Source organism: Apus apus, chromosome 2 (assembly GCF_020740795.1).
Source record: "Apus apus isolate bApuApu2 chromosome 2, bApuApu2.pri.cur, whole genome shotgun sequence".
In the NCBI taxonomy this organism is placed as follows: domain Eukaryota; kingdom Metazoa; phylum Chordata; class Aves; order Apodiformes; family Apodidae; genus Apus; species Apus apus.
In genome coordinates, this window is record NC_067283.1 from 141,490,059 (window position 1) to 141,509,009 (window position 18,951).

Below are 18,951 nucleotides of genomic sequence, written 5' to 3' on the forward strand. Positions count from 1 at the left end.
AAAAAATGCAAATGCCTCATTCCTGCTTTCTCTTCCATTTTTTTTTCACTGGTATTCTTACAAAAAATTGTATCATGCTCAGAAAAGTTAACCAAGAATATTGATTCAGGATGCCTACGTATCAGGGTCTTCTTGCTATGACTACAGCGTTGCACAATATAGAGTTTAAAGCATCTTACTTCACTCTCACCTTTAGAGACAGGAAACTGCCTCTATTCCCATTTTACAGGCACAATCAGGACACTAAGGCCTAGAGCAGCCAAGAAATCATAGGAAATTAACCATGTAACTAGGACAAATAAGATCCACCTACCTGAGATTTGCAAATGTCAGTCAGCACAGAGATACACAAAATTAGCAAAGATTTCAAAGTCCATTTGCAAGCTGTCTGCAAAGGGCTGCCCAGCCTGGGCTGCCACAACATCATTTGTTTCAAAAACTAAATGTTGTGCACAGTGCAAAAAAAGAAAACATCCTTATTCCTCCTCCTGTCTTTACGCAAATTATATCTTATCTGAACTCTAAATAATGTAACATGCAGTATGGATTTATATTACATACACATTATATCACTACAATAAAGATTCTAAGCTTTTCTAAAATATACAAAATGCTACTCAATACTTAAGAGAAACATCAACAAAATGATTTAGCCATTATAAAGCTTCATTTTAAAATCCGAACTTAGTGCAAAAAGTAAATTAATTATATTAGGCAGGAAATTGTTCACTGAATCAACTGTGCTACATTAGAGATCTTAAAATTAAGACTACTTCCAAGGTGGCCCCATGCATATTCTGAGGAGTGCTAAGGTAACAGAAGATGTTCCAGAAAACCTTCTGCATGTCTCACATACAGATATATTTATTTCTGTTTCAGCACACTTCTGTTCATGTAACAACTATTTTCCACAGTTGTAATTTTTAACTGGGTGTTAAAATAAACCCTATATATACTTCCATGGAAAAATCACAGAACATGTGTGTGCACTGTTTATTCATAAGTCTGTTTTTAAGTCTTTACCATTTTCAGTTTTTTCAGATGTGGATAGCATCTGGATTCCTTCAAATCAATTACAATTACGATGCTCCCTTCTTAGTCCAAGAAATTAAACATTTATTCGCAGTCCATCATAATATCCCTCCTTTAAAATAGAATATTTATTGTGTTTTTTAATTACCAAATACATGTAGAGGGTTGTCTGAAATTGAACACAGAAAGCAACTCTGCACTTCCAGATGTTAGAGGTATCTTCACACAGATTTTCACTGCTCAGCACCATAGTACTTCAGGCAAAAATAGAATTATGTACAATCCTTGCCTGCATTCATCTATGAAATTTAATTTTCCATTGAAAATCTACAAGCTAGCAACAAGTTCTGCCCTTAGACATGAATGTGTGTTTTGTATTGGATCCAGTTTGGCAAAGATTATCCTTAGTTTCTAAATACAATTGAAGCTTCCATTTCACTTTAGGTATATAATCTAATGTTAAGTACTACAAGCAACACAGAACAACAATAGGGCTATACAGTGATTGCACTTAACTTTTCAAAACTTCAGAGAAGCTCAGCTGATTACTGAAATCAGTCCTTGTGCGAGAAGCCGCGTTTACTTACTTCCCAGTTTAAACAAGGCTTCCCATTGACAGTTCTCAGAATTGTTTAGACTGGAGGGAGCTGCTGCTGCGCTGTTTGCCTTTGCAGTGCCCACAGCTGTGCTCCATACCCTGACACGGCTTTAACCGAGCTGCATCCACTGAGAGCACAATTAAAAAAAATCAGGAATGTATTTGAAGACAGTAAAAAAAAAAATAGCTGCTTACCAGGATTGGTTGTACCTAAAGAAATAATGTTTCCTCATCCAGTTTGGAGCAAGGGGTTATGAATAAAGGCTGCAGGACTAGGCTGTTTTCAGTGTCAACAGAGGGGCTGAGCGAGGAGGGCTCCCAGGGCTAGAGAGGCTCTGGCTTGCACTGCCCCATGCCAGGGCTCCCATCCAGGCTGGAGGACAGTGTGAGGACCCCCTGTGCCAGGACCTCCACTCAGCCTGGAGCAGCAGAGGCTGCCGGGAAGATCTGTACACATGAACCCAGGACACTCCCACTCTCGTGTCAAGTTCAATTACCACCATTCCCAACAGCACCAATGGCACAGAGCAGTGCCTCAATCACCCAGGTAGCATTTGCCCAGCACAGCCAGGCCCTGGTGCAGGCAGGCAGCATCCAGGGGACAACAGTGTTCTGCCTCTTCTCGCTCCCATCTCTGTCACAACACCAAATACTGGACCAAAGAGAGTAAAAGAGAGGTTCTCCTACCTGAACTAGTTAAGGGTGATATAAGATTGAGTTAATTGCATCTGCCACTGATTGTGAATCTATTTTGGCCACTCTGTTCAATACAAGAAAGCACTCCTATTCTCATCTTCATTACCATCTTTCCCATCCAAATGAAGCAACTTGTTTTAAATCAAGAATTATCTTGGTTCTCCCTGCTTGAATCATTGTTATTGATCATAGCAACTTCAATAAATCCTGCTGCTTACACAGCAGCCCGGGGGCCTGTACCAATCGCTCAAGCCCTTTGTTCCACATACTGATTCACCTTTTCATCAAGGGTTTTGACGTAGCTGCTGCCCTTTTGTATTATTACCATGCCCCACCCAAATAATGATTTTATCATTTAATTCTCTTCTAAACCACATTTTATAAAAGGGAGAAGAAAAAAAAAAAAAAAAATAAAGCTTCTGCACTGATGGGTGGGTAAACATGCAGGAGGTGGGGCTGTCTCTCCACATGACAGACACACCCCACAGAAAAACCAGAAACATGCCTTTAATTGGGCAGGTTAACATTTTTCTGAAAGTTACTTTCTAGTCCTATCTGATCACTCTGTCAGGATGAGTAATGCAAAACATTCAATTTCTTGTGGGTTTGGTTCCAGTAGTTACTAAAAGCAGCCAAGTACATGTTTGTTTCTAAACTACTTGAAACCTTTAGAAAGTTATTTTAGCTTCATTTGCATTCCCTTCACCAGCACAGGGATCTTGCCTGTCTCGATTTTGTGCAGGAAAACCAATGCTTCAACACCATTTCTCTTCAAGTCCCAACTTGATTTTTTCATTTTCCTTGTTGGAGGATTCCTGCCATTTTCCAGGATGTAGTTATATTTTTTAAAGTAGCCCACTGCCTCCCCAGACAGAGTTTTGTGGAAACAGGTGCTTCTAAAAAAAACCAAGACTTTGGCAGCTCTCTGACCTGACAGAGCTCTGTGCATTAGTAAGACACAGTGCCTGCTGAGTTTCCCTCAGCTAATTAGAGGACCCGTATGGCAATGAATGGCCTTGAGTATAAATACTTCCTGAAAGATCTCTAACAGAGTCAGAGGAAATGGCAAAAAAATTAGATGCAGCTACAGAGAAACTACTTCAGATGTTTCTTCTTTAAAGGGCTTCTTTTCCTTTCCCAAAGTGGCTGAGGAATGAGATGCCGCATCTAAGACCCCAACAACTTAAATGTAAGATGTATGATACAATGATTAAATTTAGTTCTTTAGGTGTACCAGTAAGATGTTGCTATCAAAAGGTGCTTGGAAGTGGGACACCAAAGCCAAAGTGCACAAAAACTTCCATCCATTACCCTGTAATGACCAAAGAAAAATCACATTTAAACCACGATCCCTCTCTCTGTGCTGTTCCTTGTGCTGCTGCTAAAGGCAGCAGCAAGATTTTTACCAATATCAGAGAGGCAGTTTTTACCTCAAAGGTGAAGTTCTTCTGGCCAAGAACTGAATGTTTAGAGAAGTCTTTTGGAAATCAAAAAGGCCAGCTCAGCATTTCCACTGCTTTGCAGCTTTCTGACATCTAACTCTGTGGATAACAGTACCTTATAATTGGAGAAATACTGTTTCACTGCTAGGGATTGTGTCTGCTATTTACTACACTGATATTAAATCAATTATATGTAAATTTACAGATACATACTTACCTATTGCTGATTGTAAAATTAGCTCTGTCAATCAGAGAACACAAAACAGGGAGCAGGGAAATAACTTTTCCTGATTTCCTGTATCCCACAAATTTAAAGCCATAAAACCAGCTCTAGAGAGGTTATGAAATTCCAGAAGAGTAAATATCACAGACAGAAAGAAAATGATTCTTCTGAAAGTAAATGGAAACTTCCTTGAAAAGCTGTTATTTCCTGCAGTGTGTAAACATTATGGTGCAAAATAATCTCGATTTAATAGAAGAGGTGATTTTATCCTTTGTCCCATATAAAAAGCTCACAGCAAATGTTAGCATGACTACAGCTAGATATTTAATGTTAAAACCTGCAGACTGCCTTTGATAAAAATCACCAGTACCTTTGCAATAATTTTACAATCTCTCTCTCTCTGATGGTACACAAATCTTTCAATTACATGAATTATGGTTAATACAATAGCACCTCCCTCTTGCCTTCAAGTCCATGCAGTACTGTGGGACACACTGATGATCTGTGCTATTATGTATCTACATTGGCTGAACTACCATGTGCAACAGCAAGTGTTTACTAGTACCTTGAGGTGAGCTAACTAGGTCTGTGTATGGATCTGACAGCTCAGGCTGCAATTCCCAGTTTTGTGGAAAACTTTGCTCTGCAGAGTCTACACATACCAAAACAGGACACTTCATTTAAAATCAGTTTAGCAAAAAGTTCCTGCTGTCCAAGATCTGCGTTGTCAAAGCATTAAACAATCTGCCTGGCCTGGAGTCTGCTGGCTGCCAATGTGCTGCCCAAAAAAAGGAACATTTTTGCATCTCAATAGATCTTCCAGTATCAACAAATCTTTGCACTATAAAATCAGCTACTCTAAGGAAGAGCAGAAATAATGTCTACATTGTACCACGCTGAGGTACATTTTTTGTAATTCCCCTTTGGAAAACATACCAATTCACTGCAAGTACAGCTGCTGGAAACATTTTAATAAGAAAAATAAATTAAAGCTACTCACAGAAGTGTACCAAGCCCCTGAGAAAGATTCTGTTACATGCACACAGCTTGGAAGTGCTCTTGGGGAAAAAGGTGCGTCCACTGCACATGTGTGTTTGCACACATGAAGAGTTCAATCTCTCACCACTGCACCATCCCCAGCTCCCGAAAGGTCACAATCGATTTGGTCTTCTAGCTGCTAAAAAGGAAAGAAATCCCACCCTCATAACTCCTGTGAATAACCTAGTGTAGCACAGACCGGGGAGGGAACATGTCCATCATGCATGGAAGGAATGCAAGAAAGCAGCATATCAACAGCTTGCACAACATGTAAAGCTGAAAAACATTCCAAGTAATTTCCAAAACTGGATAATTATCCTGTAGACATTAGGGATTTCTGTGGACAATTGTAGATTTTCAGCCCTTCTCCAGTTAATCTGTATTGTCTTTGATAGTTTATTAAAATGCTAATCACTCCTAAACTCACTACCTAGAAAACCCACTGGCAATAACCTCAGTACATATGAAAAAAATGTGAAAAACATGATCTCCCCTTTCCCTTCCCCCAGCCATAAGAGAATTAAAAAAGGAATGCTATTACTGCTACTGTCGAATCATTACAAAGCATCTGCAATAAGCAGGACAACTTTCTAAATACTGAATAGCTAGTACAACCAAATGGATGTGTTAGGTTTTTTCAGTCCATTTCTCACTGTGTTTATTCACTGAGTAATCCAAATTTTTTGGCTTCTTCTGTGTCAATCTTTGGGGAAAAAGAAACTAAGGTGTCCACAGTGATTTTATTCCTAGTTTTGTTTCCTAGTCACCAGTTGTCCTGGGATACAGTATTTTGCAGGAGCATTCATTATATGACACTAAAAGTATGCATAGATTTAATGTTTTGCTTTTAGAAAGCCACAACTTTTAGCATAACATTAGCTACTTCTAGAAGCTATTTCACATTCAAAAAAAAAATCTCCCCAAAACATGGATAATTATGAGAGATGTATTTAACAATACGGAGCTCATCTTCTATTTTAGAGGATTAAAAAAATTAGCTTTTTCCAGAACGGAAAGGAAGTTCTCCTCTGAAAAATTTCTAGTTCTGTCTGGGCGAAGTGAGCTCCCAGGAATGTATGGCATATACATATGTCAGATAATACCTGACACAGAACTCCCACTGGTCAAGCTGACCACCAAATGTGCCCTCTTATTTCCTTCCTCCAGTACTGCCTCCTCTAACTGCCAGAACACTAGAGAAAACTAAATCAAGCATAAAATAAAAAAATTAGTTAAGTTCCTGTAATCTTTTTTTACAGATTCAGGGGATTAGGGAATACCCGCCTTATTGGAAGAATTAATATCACTCATGGATCAAGGAATCACCTTCATCTTCCACCATCTCCTGTCCTTCAGATCACCCCTTATCTTCAAGAAGCTGGAATTCTCTCTATTTTCCTCTATCCATCAACAGTGATGAAATATATATGGTCAGAGTCTCTGTTCAGCAGATGTAGAAAGTTAACCTCCTTCCCTTTCTTTGTAAATATTTCAAACTGACAAAGGCAACTTCTCCAATTTTCAAAGAAGGAAAGTGAAAATTAAAATATTATAACTAAGAAAAAGACCCAGACAAGAAGTCCTTGGCACAACAAGAGCAAGGTAGCTTTCAGTAAACGCAAAAGTAATTCCTCTTCGAAGGCTGTCAGTATGGTTTCACCAGTCAGTACAGACCTAATCTGCTAATAAATCCTTTTACAAACTGTATAAAAGAAAAGCTGGGTTATATGCATTTTAAAATGCAAGGAACTAATTTATACACACTGTCAATACTCTTTTTTTTTTTTCCCCTCCAGAAAACCATGGAAATTACCGGTACTTCATATTTCTGAACACCCAGAAGTAATACAAAAAAAATTCAAAGTGATCAAAATACTGATTTGAGAAACAAAAATATATTAGCACATTCGTATCAAGACTTTTAAAAAGTATATGGACAACTTTTAAAAAAGGCATAAGAAGCAGGCAGTGTAGTTTTCCCTTCTACATTCACTAATGGCTAACACTGATAAATAATGCCTTATTTTACCGCTTACTAAGATTTTAGGCTCCAACTACCAACCAAATTTAGACCTTTATAGAGCTGATTCTGCATACTACCACATCCCTTTGCAGATTTTTGTTTGCTTGGCTTTTTCATCCCTTAGTAGTCAAAAAAGAAATGAAAACTATTTGTATTCTGATAACTCACAATATAAATGTCTTCTCTGACCAATATGCCTCTGCTAAGAACCACTGCAAAAATTAAAGTGGGGTGGAACTAGCATCATACGTACAATATAAATTCCACTGCTCTACAGATATATGTTTGTATTTTTATATATCTTTCCAAATGGAGGACAGAAATATAAACCTGCCATTCACGGCAAGCACACACCCAGGTTTGCAACAGGGAATGTGTCATCCTGTAACTGCTTCTCATACACTTAAAATCTGACATCACTAACTATTCATTACCTGTGAGGTATAAAAGACTGTGGTCCCCTACATTGCATGAAGAATTTAACTGACACACACATTATTTTGTAATTGGTATAACTGCAGTATTTTTAATACCACTGACTACTTTTAAAATAGCTTCTAAGACTTACAGATGTCTACAGCAACAGATATTCCTATGTATAATCTTAGCAGACCATGGAATAAAACATTTATTTTGCCTTTTGTCTTTTTTTGACTTGTTCACTCTTACAGTAATGGATGTTGTGGTTATAAATGTTCTTACAAAAGACAATAAAGAAAAATAGGTGATCACCACTTCCATTTTAGTGAGGTTTGTCCGCAGACTGCCCAATCCCGTAGCAAGTTTCTAGAAGTTCAGATAGAGAGCAGCCCCTGAAAACATACTGTGATGACTCCAGGAGAAAGACACTTACTCGTCTCCCTCTCTCAGAATTTGAGAGCTTTTCCAAACTCAGATTTCTCTACAATGGGGAAAGCATATGTTGATGGAAGAGGAAGTTCCTTACATATAGGTCCTTTTGTTTAATAAAAAAAGACAGAATAGGAATTATTTGGTGTAAGAAATATTCTCCTTTTCTTATTACCCAAGGTATTCTTTTTTTTCTTTTGCTTCCAAGGCAACTAGACAAGTGTCTAAACTGAGATATAATTATGTTGCTTTACAAAAAAAATAGGTTACTTTTTATTAATATTTAACTCAAGTTTCACATGCTTATATATTTAATAATGTGAAATCTTGCTTAAGTGTGAACTGTCACACCACCACAAAATTTAGGAGGTGATCAGTTGTTTTAGTGTAACAGATGTGCAACCTTCTGGAGTTCTTAACCTTCATTCTTCAAATGCATCATCAATCTGCACAATTAGCAGGAACGATTAAAAAAAATTCAGTCAGAGCTAAACAGAAAAAGCAGAAGCACTTGCTTACTAATACTACATCAATATACACATTGTTTTATGAAAACACTTTGGAATTTTACCTGTCAGTTTCGCTTTACGAGTTTGAGTCATTCAGTCTTTCCTTGACCATTTTTTTTCCATGCATGAAAAAAAACCAAACTACGTTACTGTAGTACTGAAGAAATCACTTGCATGTCTAATTGAACATAACATACATATAATGATAACAAGCAGGAATTAAAAAAAAAAAAAAAAGAGAGAGAGCTTCCTACCCGTAATAAGGACTGGGATTCATCCTTTGTCTTGCTGTCCCCGGATCCAGGGTAGGGCTGGGTGAGCTGCCCGGCTTTCTCCGCCACTCCAGCTGACACGCCCTGCATGAAGCCTTTGCTCTCCACCGTCAAGCCATAAATGGGCCGCGCAAGATGGGCAGCTTCTACATTTGGACTATCCCTTAAAGGCTTTGGCTGCTCTTGGCCAACGGACACTGGGGTCAATAAGCCTAGACTGGTCTGTGTGTATGATGGGCTTCCCCTCAGAATGTCTGTTCCTCTCCAGGTCACGTTGCGAAGGTCATCACTGGGACTGTCAGTCCAACCTTTCTCCTTGAGCACTTCCTTGTCTTCTATCTTTTCCCTCTTCACTATGCTGTCAGATACAGGTTCCCCCATTTTGGGGTCTGGATTAATCAGACTGTAGACTTTAAGGTCAATTTTTGGCTCCTCCTTGACAGACGAAACGCCATGACTGTCCTCCCCATTGGCTGTAGTGACATCCATCTCCTGACAGTGCACAGTGTTGAAGTGCTCTAGTAGTGACTGAGTGTCAACAGCTGTGAAGCTGCACTGACGGCATTTGTAGCAGTTGTGTACTCTCCTGGAAGAAAACCAGAAGTGTATTAACATGAGAGCCTCCCCTTGGCTTTTCCTCTCACGGTGGTTCTACCCACCAAGATGAAGAAAATGAACTGAACTTACAGAACAATTCCCTCTAAACAAAGTAAGCAGGTTTACTTTGGTGTCTTCTACAATTTGGGAAAAATTCTGCTGGTTGTTTTTCCCACCTTCCTTGCAATGGCCTCCTATTGCTCATTCACACTCCACTCCATTATTCTAAACTTCATATAGTTTAAACTGGGATTTTGTGGTTTTTCCTCTTCAGTTTGCTGCAATACACTTTTCGCTTTCCATTGAGGAAGAAAAACTGAAGTAACACATTTTTTTCCAACAAAATCAAATGGTTAGAAAAGGATAATTTTCTTTGTATTAAAAAAACCCCACTTGGTATAACATAAATCTATGCTAGGAAGCTCAAATGCTTAAAATATTTCTTTGTTTTCCACCAATTTAATATACTTCTGCTTGACAAAGATTATTTTGAATGGAGCTCTGGTTAACTTACAGACAGAAGATTGTACACAAGAGACTGTACTTATTTTTTCTCTATGGACATCTGAACACAACTTTAAAAGATGCTGCTCTAAAGAAAAAGTAAAAATAGTTGGCTGTGCCACTACAAACCATATTTTCCTATAAAATACAGAAATGCTTGGGTATGAGCTGTAGAGCAGTGTGGAATAACGTGCCTTCCTGTTTTTATTCTTAAAGCCTATATAAAGTACTGTATTACTGAATTATGTAAAGCATATGTTGCCACACAAGAACAACATGTTACCCATTTATCTATCATAGGAACAGAACACTGTTTATGAGCTCTCTAACGCCATTATGAATAATTGTTTATAGCACAGGAGCGGTCAGAACCCTACATCAGGCTCCAGGCCCCACTGCGCCCGACGTCGTACCAACGCAGAGTAAAACATCGTCCCTGCCCTTCATCAAAATGTACATAAATCTGCAAAAGCTTCTCCCTACAGACGCACTCTCACATCCACACCCCAGGCATTCAGAGTCACAAGAGTGTCTTCAGCCAAGCTAAAAACCTAGCCTTTTGCTATCCACACAGGACAAAACTTGTATGAGAAATCTGTTACTGCCCTGACAACTCCAATTGTTAGAATTAATTCTTTTGAGGCCAAATTTTAGTCTCAGTGAAGTCAATGGCAAAACTCCCATTGACTTCAGTAAGAGCAGGATTTGGCTCTCAGTGCATCTGTAGAACTGGAATGATACTCAAAATGTCCCTTTTAGAGTATGATAGTTTAGAAAGGACAACTTGCCAAACTTATTAAACCCCCTTGTCTTCCTTCTTTCCTTTTGCTGGAAAAACAAACCATATGTTATTTACATTGTCTGATTTTCTTGCAGTTGTGTCAGCACACAGACATGAGTACACATTCAGATTCAAGCTTTTTAGCCCTTGTGCAATATCAGTTTTCTTTTTTGTCATTTTCTGTATTTATATTCATTTTAAGGGACTAGATGCGCTCATTCAGTTATGCAAAAAATAGAGTCAGCTATTCTCCACACAGCCTTATGGCAACAAAATCTACTTGTGGGAGAGCAAGCTGTGGGTTAAAATCCTGTTCTGGCTGTGTTCCTTTCTCTTTACTCTACAATTATGTTTTATTAAAATCAGCTTGTCTCTCAATGCGACACTAATATATTCTCTCTTGCAACTTAATTCTTTTCTAAACTGAGCTTAATTCTCTTCTGAAGAAAAAAAAAAAAAAAAAAAAAAAAAAAGAGAGTGCTATCTGATCAAAACCATTTTACAAATACAAAAAGCCAAGTTATAAAGAGGGTCAGCCCTGTAAAGGTGGGATACCATCAGGGAAGTCCAAGTTAGACAGGGGCTAGTTACCTTAAAAGCCAAGTTAAACAAGACAGCATTTGGGGCTAATGGCTCAACCGCATACACTCCCCATGTGAAAGTTTATCAGTCCTTTGGGAGACTACTTGGCCCTAAGTGTCTCTTGTTTAACTTGGCTATTTCAATGGCTAACCCCCTTTCCTAACTTGGCTCTTATCTATAGATATCACACCTCCAAACAGCTGATCTTTTTCTGCCTAACTTGTCTTTTTTTTTTTTTTTCCCCTTCCACTCTGACTAAATGTTTTTGATCAGGAGCAGTACACACCACAGGAGTGGGACCATACTTCTGAGGCTACGAATAAATGCTTAATGTTAGACACAGTTGTAACTACATGGCTGAAGCCCAGCTAAAATCACCTTTATTACAATACAGGTTTGTTCATTTAAACTATGTATGATTTACTCAAAGAGCGACATACTAACAGTACTTCATTTTCCTGTGAAGCTGACAGGCTCTATGATACGGAAAAGACAAGGACTGATTTAGGTAGGTAGCAACCCAACAGCCTTTTTTTTTCAAGACCATACACTTTTCTAGTATACATGAAAAATTAATCTCTGCCATTGACATTATAAATCTTCATACTTCACATGGGTTTGTCCTCTATATTACTCTATCCTGAAGCTCCAAAAATTAAGTTAAAGCTCAGAACTGGTCAATGTAAGTCACAGTCTCAAAAAATAAAATAATAACTAGCATCAGCTACAAGGCAATTTTTGAAAGTTAGAAACTTATTCTTTCCCAGAACAAGGCATGTAAAGAAAATGTTTTCATCTCTGTTTTTACCCCACCCTGATAGCAATCAAGGAAGCAAGTTGGCAATGTTTTAATTCTTTTTATACTAGAATTTAAACCTACCCCATGTTTTTAAAGTCCCAAGTTACACCTAGATTTGTGGACAAAGCTCCTCAAAGCTAAGCAACACAATTTAAAAAATTCCGATTTTTAAAGTACACAACAAGCACTCCTTTGCATTACCTTAAATTGCACTTTACAGCTAAACCAAGGTTATACTATCTGAAAATCTGAACTCATCGGGTGCAATAGAGTGTATTGGCATACAGCTGATCAAAGGAGAGATGTTTGAGGAAAACCTCAGTATGGAAAAAAGCAAGCTAAATGAAGAAGGAAACACCACTCTTCGTTTTGTGATCTTGCTCATACACCACTCATGCAAGCTAACAGCAGGTTCAAGCCACTAACTGGCATTATCTTCAACGTGGCATTAGGATGGCTATGTCATCACTTCCATTGATGTCCCTTAGCATTATTATTTTCACTACAAAATAAATCAAGGCCCTGATTATTCGTGGACATTAAAACACTTATGGCCCAATCCCAAGACTAAATGTCAAAGAATTCAGGCCAAACCTTTGCTGCACTGTTATATTCTGACAACTTAATAAAATCCTATCATTATTTATTTGTACCGAAATATACTTGAATTGGGTGCTGTAAGATGTAAGGATTTTCCCTTACGAAAGCTTGAATTTTGAGAGATTAGATGGGGTTTTTTTGATGGATTTAATGTTCTTTACTTGAGCTTTCTAACAGGCTGTGATACTCTTGACAGTAGCCAGTTAATTAAGTCTTGTTGACATACTTCTAACTAGTCTGAAGTGTTACAAAATACCACATTCTACAAAACAATTATTTTTTTTTAAATTACCTGAAGACATTCCTATGCTCTAGGGCATAGAAAATATTCTAGACAAAGATACGGCTGCCGTATCACTTCCATTTTTGTGCGTATTTTGAATTTCATTATGAATATAATAACTAGTAGTATTTCTCATGAAGAAACAGGCTTATAAGAAAGTTTACTTTCTGGATGGGTGCTGCATGCAGGCATTTGAGGAGTGGAAAATATTCAGAAGGAAAGAGAGCAAGCAAAGAAAGCAAGAAAATTCAGCAGGACAGAGAGGGGAGAAGAATGGGCAGAGCAGAAAGCAAGGCTGAGATGAAAGGAGAGCAAAAGCCACTGGCAAGAGCAAACAAGTTCAGAGAAGTGAATTAGGGTGTCAGGAGGATGGGAAAGGTCCTCGCAGCTGCTGCTGTTGTTCATTGAGTGAAGGCTCCAGCTCTGCCGAGAAAACAGGAGCTGGTGGGCCCCAATTTACACTTAGTCCCTCAGGTGTCTTCTCTAAGAAGTGTCCCAAATATTCTGCATTTCCATAATCTCCACATCTAAGACCCTGCTCTACTTCTGCTGGCTAACAGTGCAAGGGGAAGGACAGATCTGATGCCTTCAACCCTGATCTGCAAGATATAATTACCCCTTTGCTTTTACCCCTCTACTCCATTTACTTTTAAGAGGCGCAGAATTTAATTTATTTAAATTCCTTTCAAAAGTGAACCCTACATAACTGGTGTTCTCCACATTTTAAAAATAATTTCTGTTTATTAGAAAAACATTCTACCTCATTACCAAAGCTATCTTTCATTTGTGAATCTATTTTCTTTTTATATTTTGCAGTTGTTTAATGAATAACAAAGTCATTAAACTAACTTCTTTTTAAACAAGTTTAGAGCATTTTTCAGCCTACAGTTTCTAATTTCTAGCACTGATAAATGCTTTCTGTCAAAGTCTTCTCGGACAATTAAGGATTTACATGAAAACTCTAATTGCTACAGAAATGACAAAAATTATTGTTTTCCCACATCTAGCAACATAAAAAAAAAAAAAATTCTGCAAGAAGCTGCTTTAGTTTTTAAGAAAAAAAAAATATTTTGGAGCAAGTAGGAAAATAATCTTTAATCTAAGTGATCCGACAGGCAAAATTTCCCCAAATCCTCAGTATGATTTTATCTAAATTACAAGTGTTGGCATATTTTAGCTCATCAGAATACCAGACAGTTTTAAGGAAAAACTAAGCTTTGCTATGAACATGAAGAGTATCTGATTTCTCAGAGGTATAATGGAAAATGAGTAGTACCAGAATTGGTAGAAAATGGAGGCCAATAAACCTTCCGGGGATTTATCTGAGTAAGCAAATTTTAGCGAGGTTTAAATACAAGCAGAGTTGTGATTCATTAACTTCAAATTTAGTTCTCAAATAATCATGTCAAGAAATACTGAATAAGCATTAAGTGTACATATATGTTTCTGTAGACAAAAAATTTGGAAAGCTCCACTTCTGCAAATTCTAATACTATTGCAAATACATGACTGCAAAGGAAGAATACTGGGACAGAGAAAATTTTTTTAGCTAGCAGACATAGTGAAATTGTAGACTTAGAGCCAAAATAAAATAAAATTTTAAAAGAATATAAATTAAGCATGCTGTTCATGTGCACGGCACAAAAAGGAAAATAATTTAAAAATGCAGACAAAAAAATGCATGAACCCAAATACATAAGGAGCATCTAAAGCCAGCTCTGCTACTCACAGATTATCAAGGGTAAACACTTTCAACAGAACACTTTCTGCCACCCCATTAATGCTTAGTAACATGTTTATAAGTACAATCCATTCAGCTCCTTAATATATAAATATATACAAGTGTTTTACATCTGCATGTATAGCATTTTAAATTACTCTGAAATACATGATGTGTAGCCTAACAGCTTTTTTGAGATAAACCCTGAAGATGTCACAAAGAAGGCCAGCTAGGATGTGAGCAGATTCCACATCAGCATGGTCCTGTGTGTCAAATAACTCCCTAACACTACTATTTTATAGAAATTCTACCCTCTAGTTCATAAAATACAAAAAGGGAAAGAAAATACTTATTTGATACATATAAAACTTCTATTTTTAAAAAGGCCTGATAACAATAATAAAAATATAAGCTATAATGTCCTAAAAATCTCTCCTTCCATTTGTTTTAGTTTGACAGAGTAAAAACTAGGTTATGCATAGAAAAGCAATAAAACCTGCTGGTGTTTGCTACCAGCTACCACAAACTGAACTAGCTTCTGTGATTTCAAAGATGCAGATGGGGAAACCAGTGGCAGTACACATAGAAAAGAAGCAAAAGTCAAATTAAAAAGAGGGGAGGGCAGGAGAGAGGCTAAGAAGTTGGCAGTTATGGGGATGTTGTACTTCACTTTAGTTACACAACATCCTCAGAGTACTCAATAATGTAATTGACTGAAGGCTTAAAAAAATCCATTGCGTGAATGTCTTAAGCACAATAGCCTAATTTTAGACAAGTTAAGATCCGGATGCCAAAGTGCATCTCTTGATTTTCCAAAGTGCAGCTCCCTGTGACAACTGCCAGAGCTGCAGGGTGCTGAGCCCTCCAAAGGAGAAGCTTCTGCTACCCCATCTCTGACTTAGCACTTAATTTTCAAAGTCATGGCTTCTTCTTTCCTTGGGAAAAAAGGATTTTAACTAGGCATACTTGTTAGAACTTAAATTACCAGCCACAGCAAAATAAAAGTGCTTTTTTTCAGTCAAGGAGTCATTTCAATCTTCCAGTTATTTAACCACTAAAAAAAGATCATGCCATGCCCCAGCGGCGGACAAAGTGCTGCCTATGGAGTTCTACAGCACGGCTCAAAGCTGCTATAATAATGCTTGGAACTTAGATACCACTTTTCATCTTCAAAGCAGTTTACAAACATTAACTAATTAATCCGCACAACATCCCTCAGGCCCACTTGGATCAAAAATGGGGCACTGCATGCTGAGACCTGAATCCTCCGTGGGCTCTAGCTCCAAATTAAAGATGAGCAATCTGCTCCTTTTCTTTTTTTTTTTTTCCTTTTTTTTTTTTTTTTAATAGACTTCTGATACATTGCCAGTGCAGCCCTCTGTTGGGCAACATTTGGATGCCCCCAGCTTTAATCTCTATTAAAGTATCATGCCCCAGTCTGCCTTAGTTAATTTTGGATGTCTTGGAATCTATTAAATGTGGCACAGTTTCTTGAGCTTGTAACAAAGCGTTAGCTTTGAAAATGCATCTTCTTTTGTCTTCATTCTAGCTGGCTTCCATACAAAGATCTTTTAGATGAGATAGATACTGATTTTTCCGTTGTTGACGCATTAGCCTTAACTATTAACATATTCAGCATGATTTTCTAATATTTAACATTGCTTTTGCAGCAGCACATTAACTATTGCTCTTTACAAAGCCTAAAAGCCAGCTCCTCCTCTGATGTAAACTGGACTGCCAGTTTACAACAGCCCAGGAACTGACCCAAGAAGTTTAGCAGGGAGTTGGCTGCCACTATGACATTGTGTCAGACTGAGTCAGGAGACTGGCTGCATCCACCTCCAAATAGGAACATTAGCATTTAAAATAAATAGAAAGATACTGTAAACCAGCAACAGAAAATAAGCATCTGCAAAAGGATCTTGGGGGATGACATCAACAGACAAAAGAGTGTCTGCTCCCAGTGTGAAACCAACACCAAAACAGCAGTGGAATGCTCTTAAACTAATTATTGCATTTCTGGACATGGGAATGGAAAATACTACAAAAAGGTAGTACATTGAAGCACTGTTACAGAGCAGGAAAGGATTCATCGTCTATCTTGGAAAGTAAAGACACTTGTGTTCCCCTACTGAATGAAGATGCCAGTTTTCTGGTATAAAGCCTAAACTAAAATAGTACCTAAAAGGTTCTGGGTGGAAAATAGTTGACCAAACCTCAAATATGCTGGAACTTCAGCATCTTCACACAAATCCAAATCCCCCTCTTCTTTGCACAGGTTTAAATGTATAATTAAATCCTGTGAGTTAGTTGGTGGTTTTCCAAAACAAAGTGGATGTTGGATTAGACCCTGGCTGTACAGATTTATATCTATACACGTTCATATTTTGATTTCCAGTTTCCTCAAATGTTTGGAAAACTGTGACATTTAATTAAGGAACTAAGGGAGAACTGTTTGTTTGGGTTCCTATCATTAGTCATTTGAAACTTCACTGTACCTGTAGTGTCGGGAAATCTCTTCTTCCACCTGGGTGGTAAAGTCACATTTGGTACATGAGTGTTCTTTGTTCTCCTTAAGCATCAGCGGCCCCTCTGCCCCTGGCAGGGTGTTTGTTTCTGGTTTGACATCAGATGCTTGGGCTTCATGTGCATTCTCATAGTGGAGCAGGAGAACGTCCACGTCAGGAGTGGAGAATGAGCACTGATGGCACTGGTGTTTGACTCTAGAGCTTCCTGTCACCCCTGGAGACAGGTGCAAAAGCAAGAGAGCACAGTGGGAACAATTACTTTTTCTGCAAGCAAATGGATAAGTAATTTCTCCAAGGTGCTTTTCTGGGCTGCAGAGGCCTCGGGGACAGAACTGACAGTGCTTAATGGTACATTTATGAATGTTGTGTAGCTGCTGATAGTGACGGAGAAGTGGGCCCACCACTATTACATCTGGGCCATGGCTCTTTGAGTACCTAAAGTCACAGAACTGACAGTTGTAGCTTGTCACCATGCTGTCCTCTGCTCCTTTGCTAGTCACGTCTTTCTTTTTTGCCACACTTGCACCCTTTTCTGTCTTTGTCACTAACTCCCCATCTGCATTTTTGGCTAGATCATTCTGGTTAATGACAGATCCCCTAGAAAGCTTATCATTCAGATCTGGGTGAAGGCTTCCTGCCTGGCTTCCCCCATGCTGTTTGCTGTAATGTTCTAATAGTTTCAATGAGCTGGACGATTCACAGCTGAAACTGCAAAATTTACACCAGTAATAACTGGTTGTATCGGTACCATTTTGTCTAGAGGAATCTATTGGCTTGATGGGCACCGAATATCCAACTGGTGTATCATCTCCTGCTTTTACAGTGATTCTGTCTTGCCACTTCCCCAAGTCTCCAGAATCACATGGTCGAAGAGTAGGACTGGATTTATTGGAGTTTTTCTCTGAAGTTTTACCAGAATCAGAGGAGGGAAGGGCTGCTTTCATTTTGTTTGGGTGAGTCTGTAAGAAGTGTTGCTCTAGTTCAGTGGAGGAGTTGCCCATGTAGGTAAAATTGCAGAATTTGCAGCGGAAGTACTTGGTGTTGCCTTGGCAATCTGGAGTTTTCCGCCCAATTCCAATAAAGGTTCCACCTAAAGTAACCTGTGAATAAAAAAAAACGGTCACTTCAGCAACACTGTAGATTTATTCAAACAGCAAGGAAGGAAGAAAAGAAAAAAAAGAGGGCAGTTAATTAATACACCTTTTTCATTCACCATCACTACTATTTTCATTTCTACTAATGTAGTAAGATATCATACATATATCCCCAAGTATTTAGCATTTGGTTTTGAAGATTTTTAAATGTCTCACATAGCTGAATACCTATTCCGTATGAATAATAAATATCTTTATTTGGGATAACAAAGATGCATTTACACAACATGATCTTAACTGAACATTCTCTGATAGGACTGTTCTTGCCTTCTCTATACAATGTCATTGACAGAAGACCCAGCAATTAGCTCCCTTATTCCTTAACCCGTGGACAGGAAACTTTGCTGTGAGTCTACACCAGGGTTGGAACAATGGGTTCACAATCTTTTTCTTTCAATGTTTTAATCATATTCATGCTTTACAGTACAAGAGAACTATTCCCTAAATATGAGCAAACAAAAAATAAATTTGAAATAATGAATTCAGCTTGCTGGGTCAGAGAATGACCAACTGCTATAAAGACCATTCCTACAGGACTATCCCGTATCCACCGGAATGCCTTTTAACACAGCCACAGTGGCTGATCTCTGAAACAAAAGTCAGTTTTCTCAAAGATTACTCAGTGCCAACAAGGAAATCTTCTGTTCCTCTCACGCACAGAGCTCAATTTAGTAAAATATAGATAGGAAAACTACATTAGAAAAATGACATGTGGTAAAGA

At 38.2% G+C, this 18,951-nt stretch overlaps 1 protein-coding gene across 3 annotated transcripts in view; it reads right to left on the bottom strand.

Moving 5' to 3' along the window:
• Positions 1–18,951, bottom strand: part of TRPS1 (transcriptional repressor GATA binding 1) — a 218,631-nt gene that overhangs the window by 145,139 nt on the left and 54,541 nt on the right. For all 3 annotated transcript variants that reach the window (XM_051609788.1, XM_051609789.1, XM_051609787.1), the window contains 2 exons: positions 17,047–18,176; positions 8,665–9,268 (listed from right to left, as the gene is read on the bottom strand). In XM_051609788.1, the coding sequence (XP_051465748.1) occupies positions 8,665–9,268; positions 17,047–18,176 (1,734 nt within the window). The remainder of the gene's footprint in view (positions 1–8,664; positions 9,269–17,046; positions 18,177–18,951) is intronic.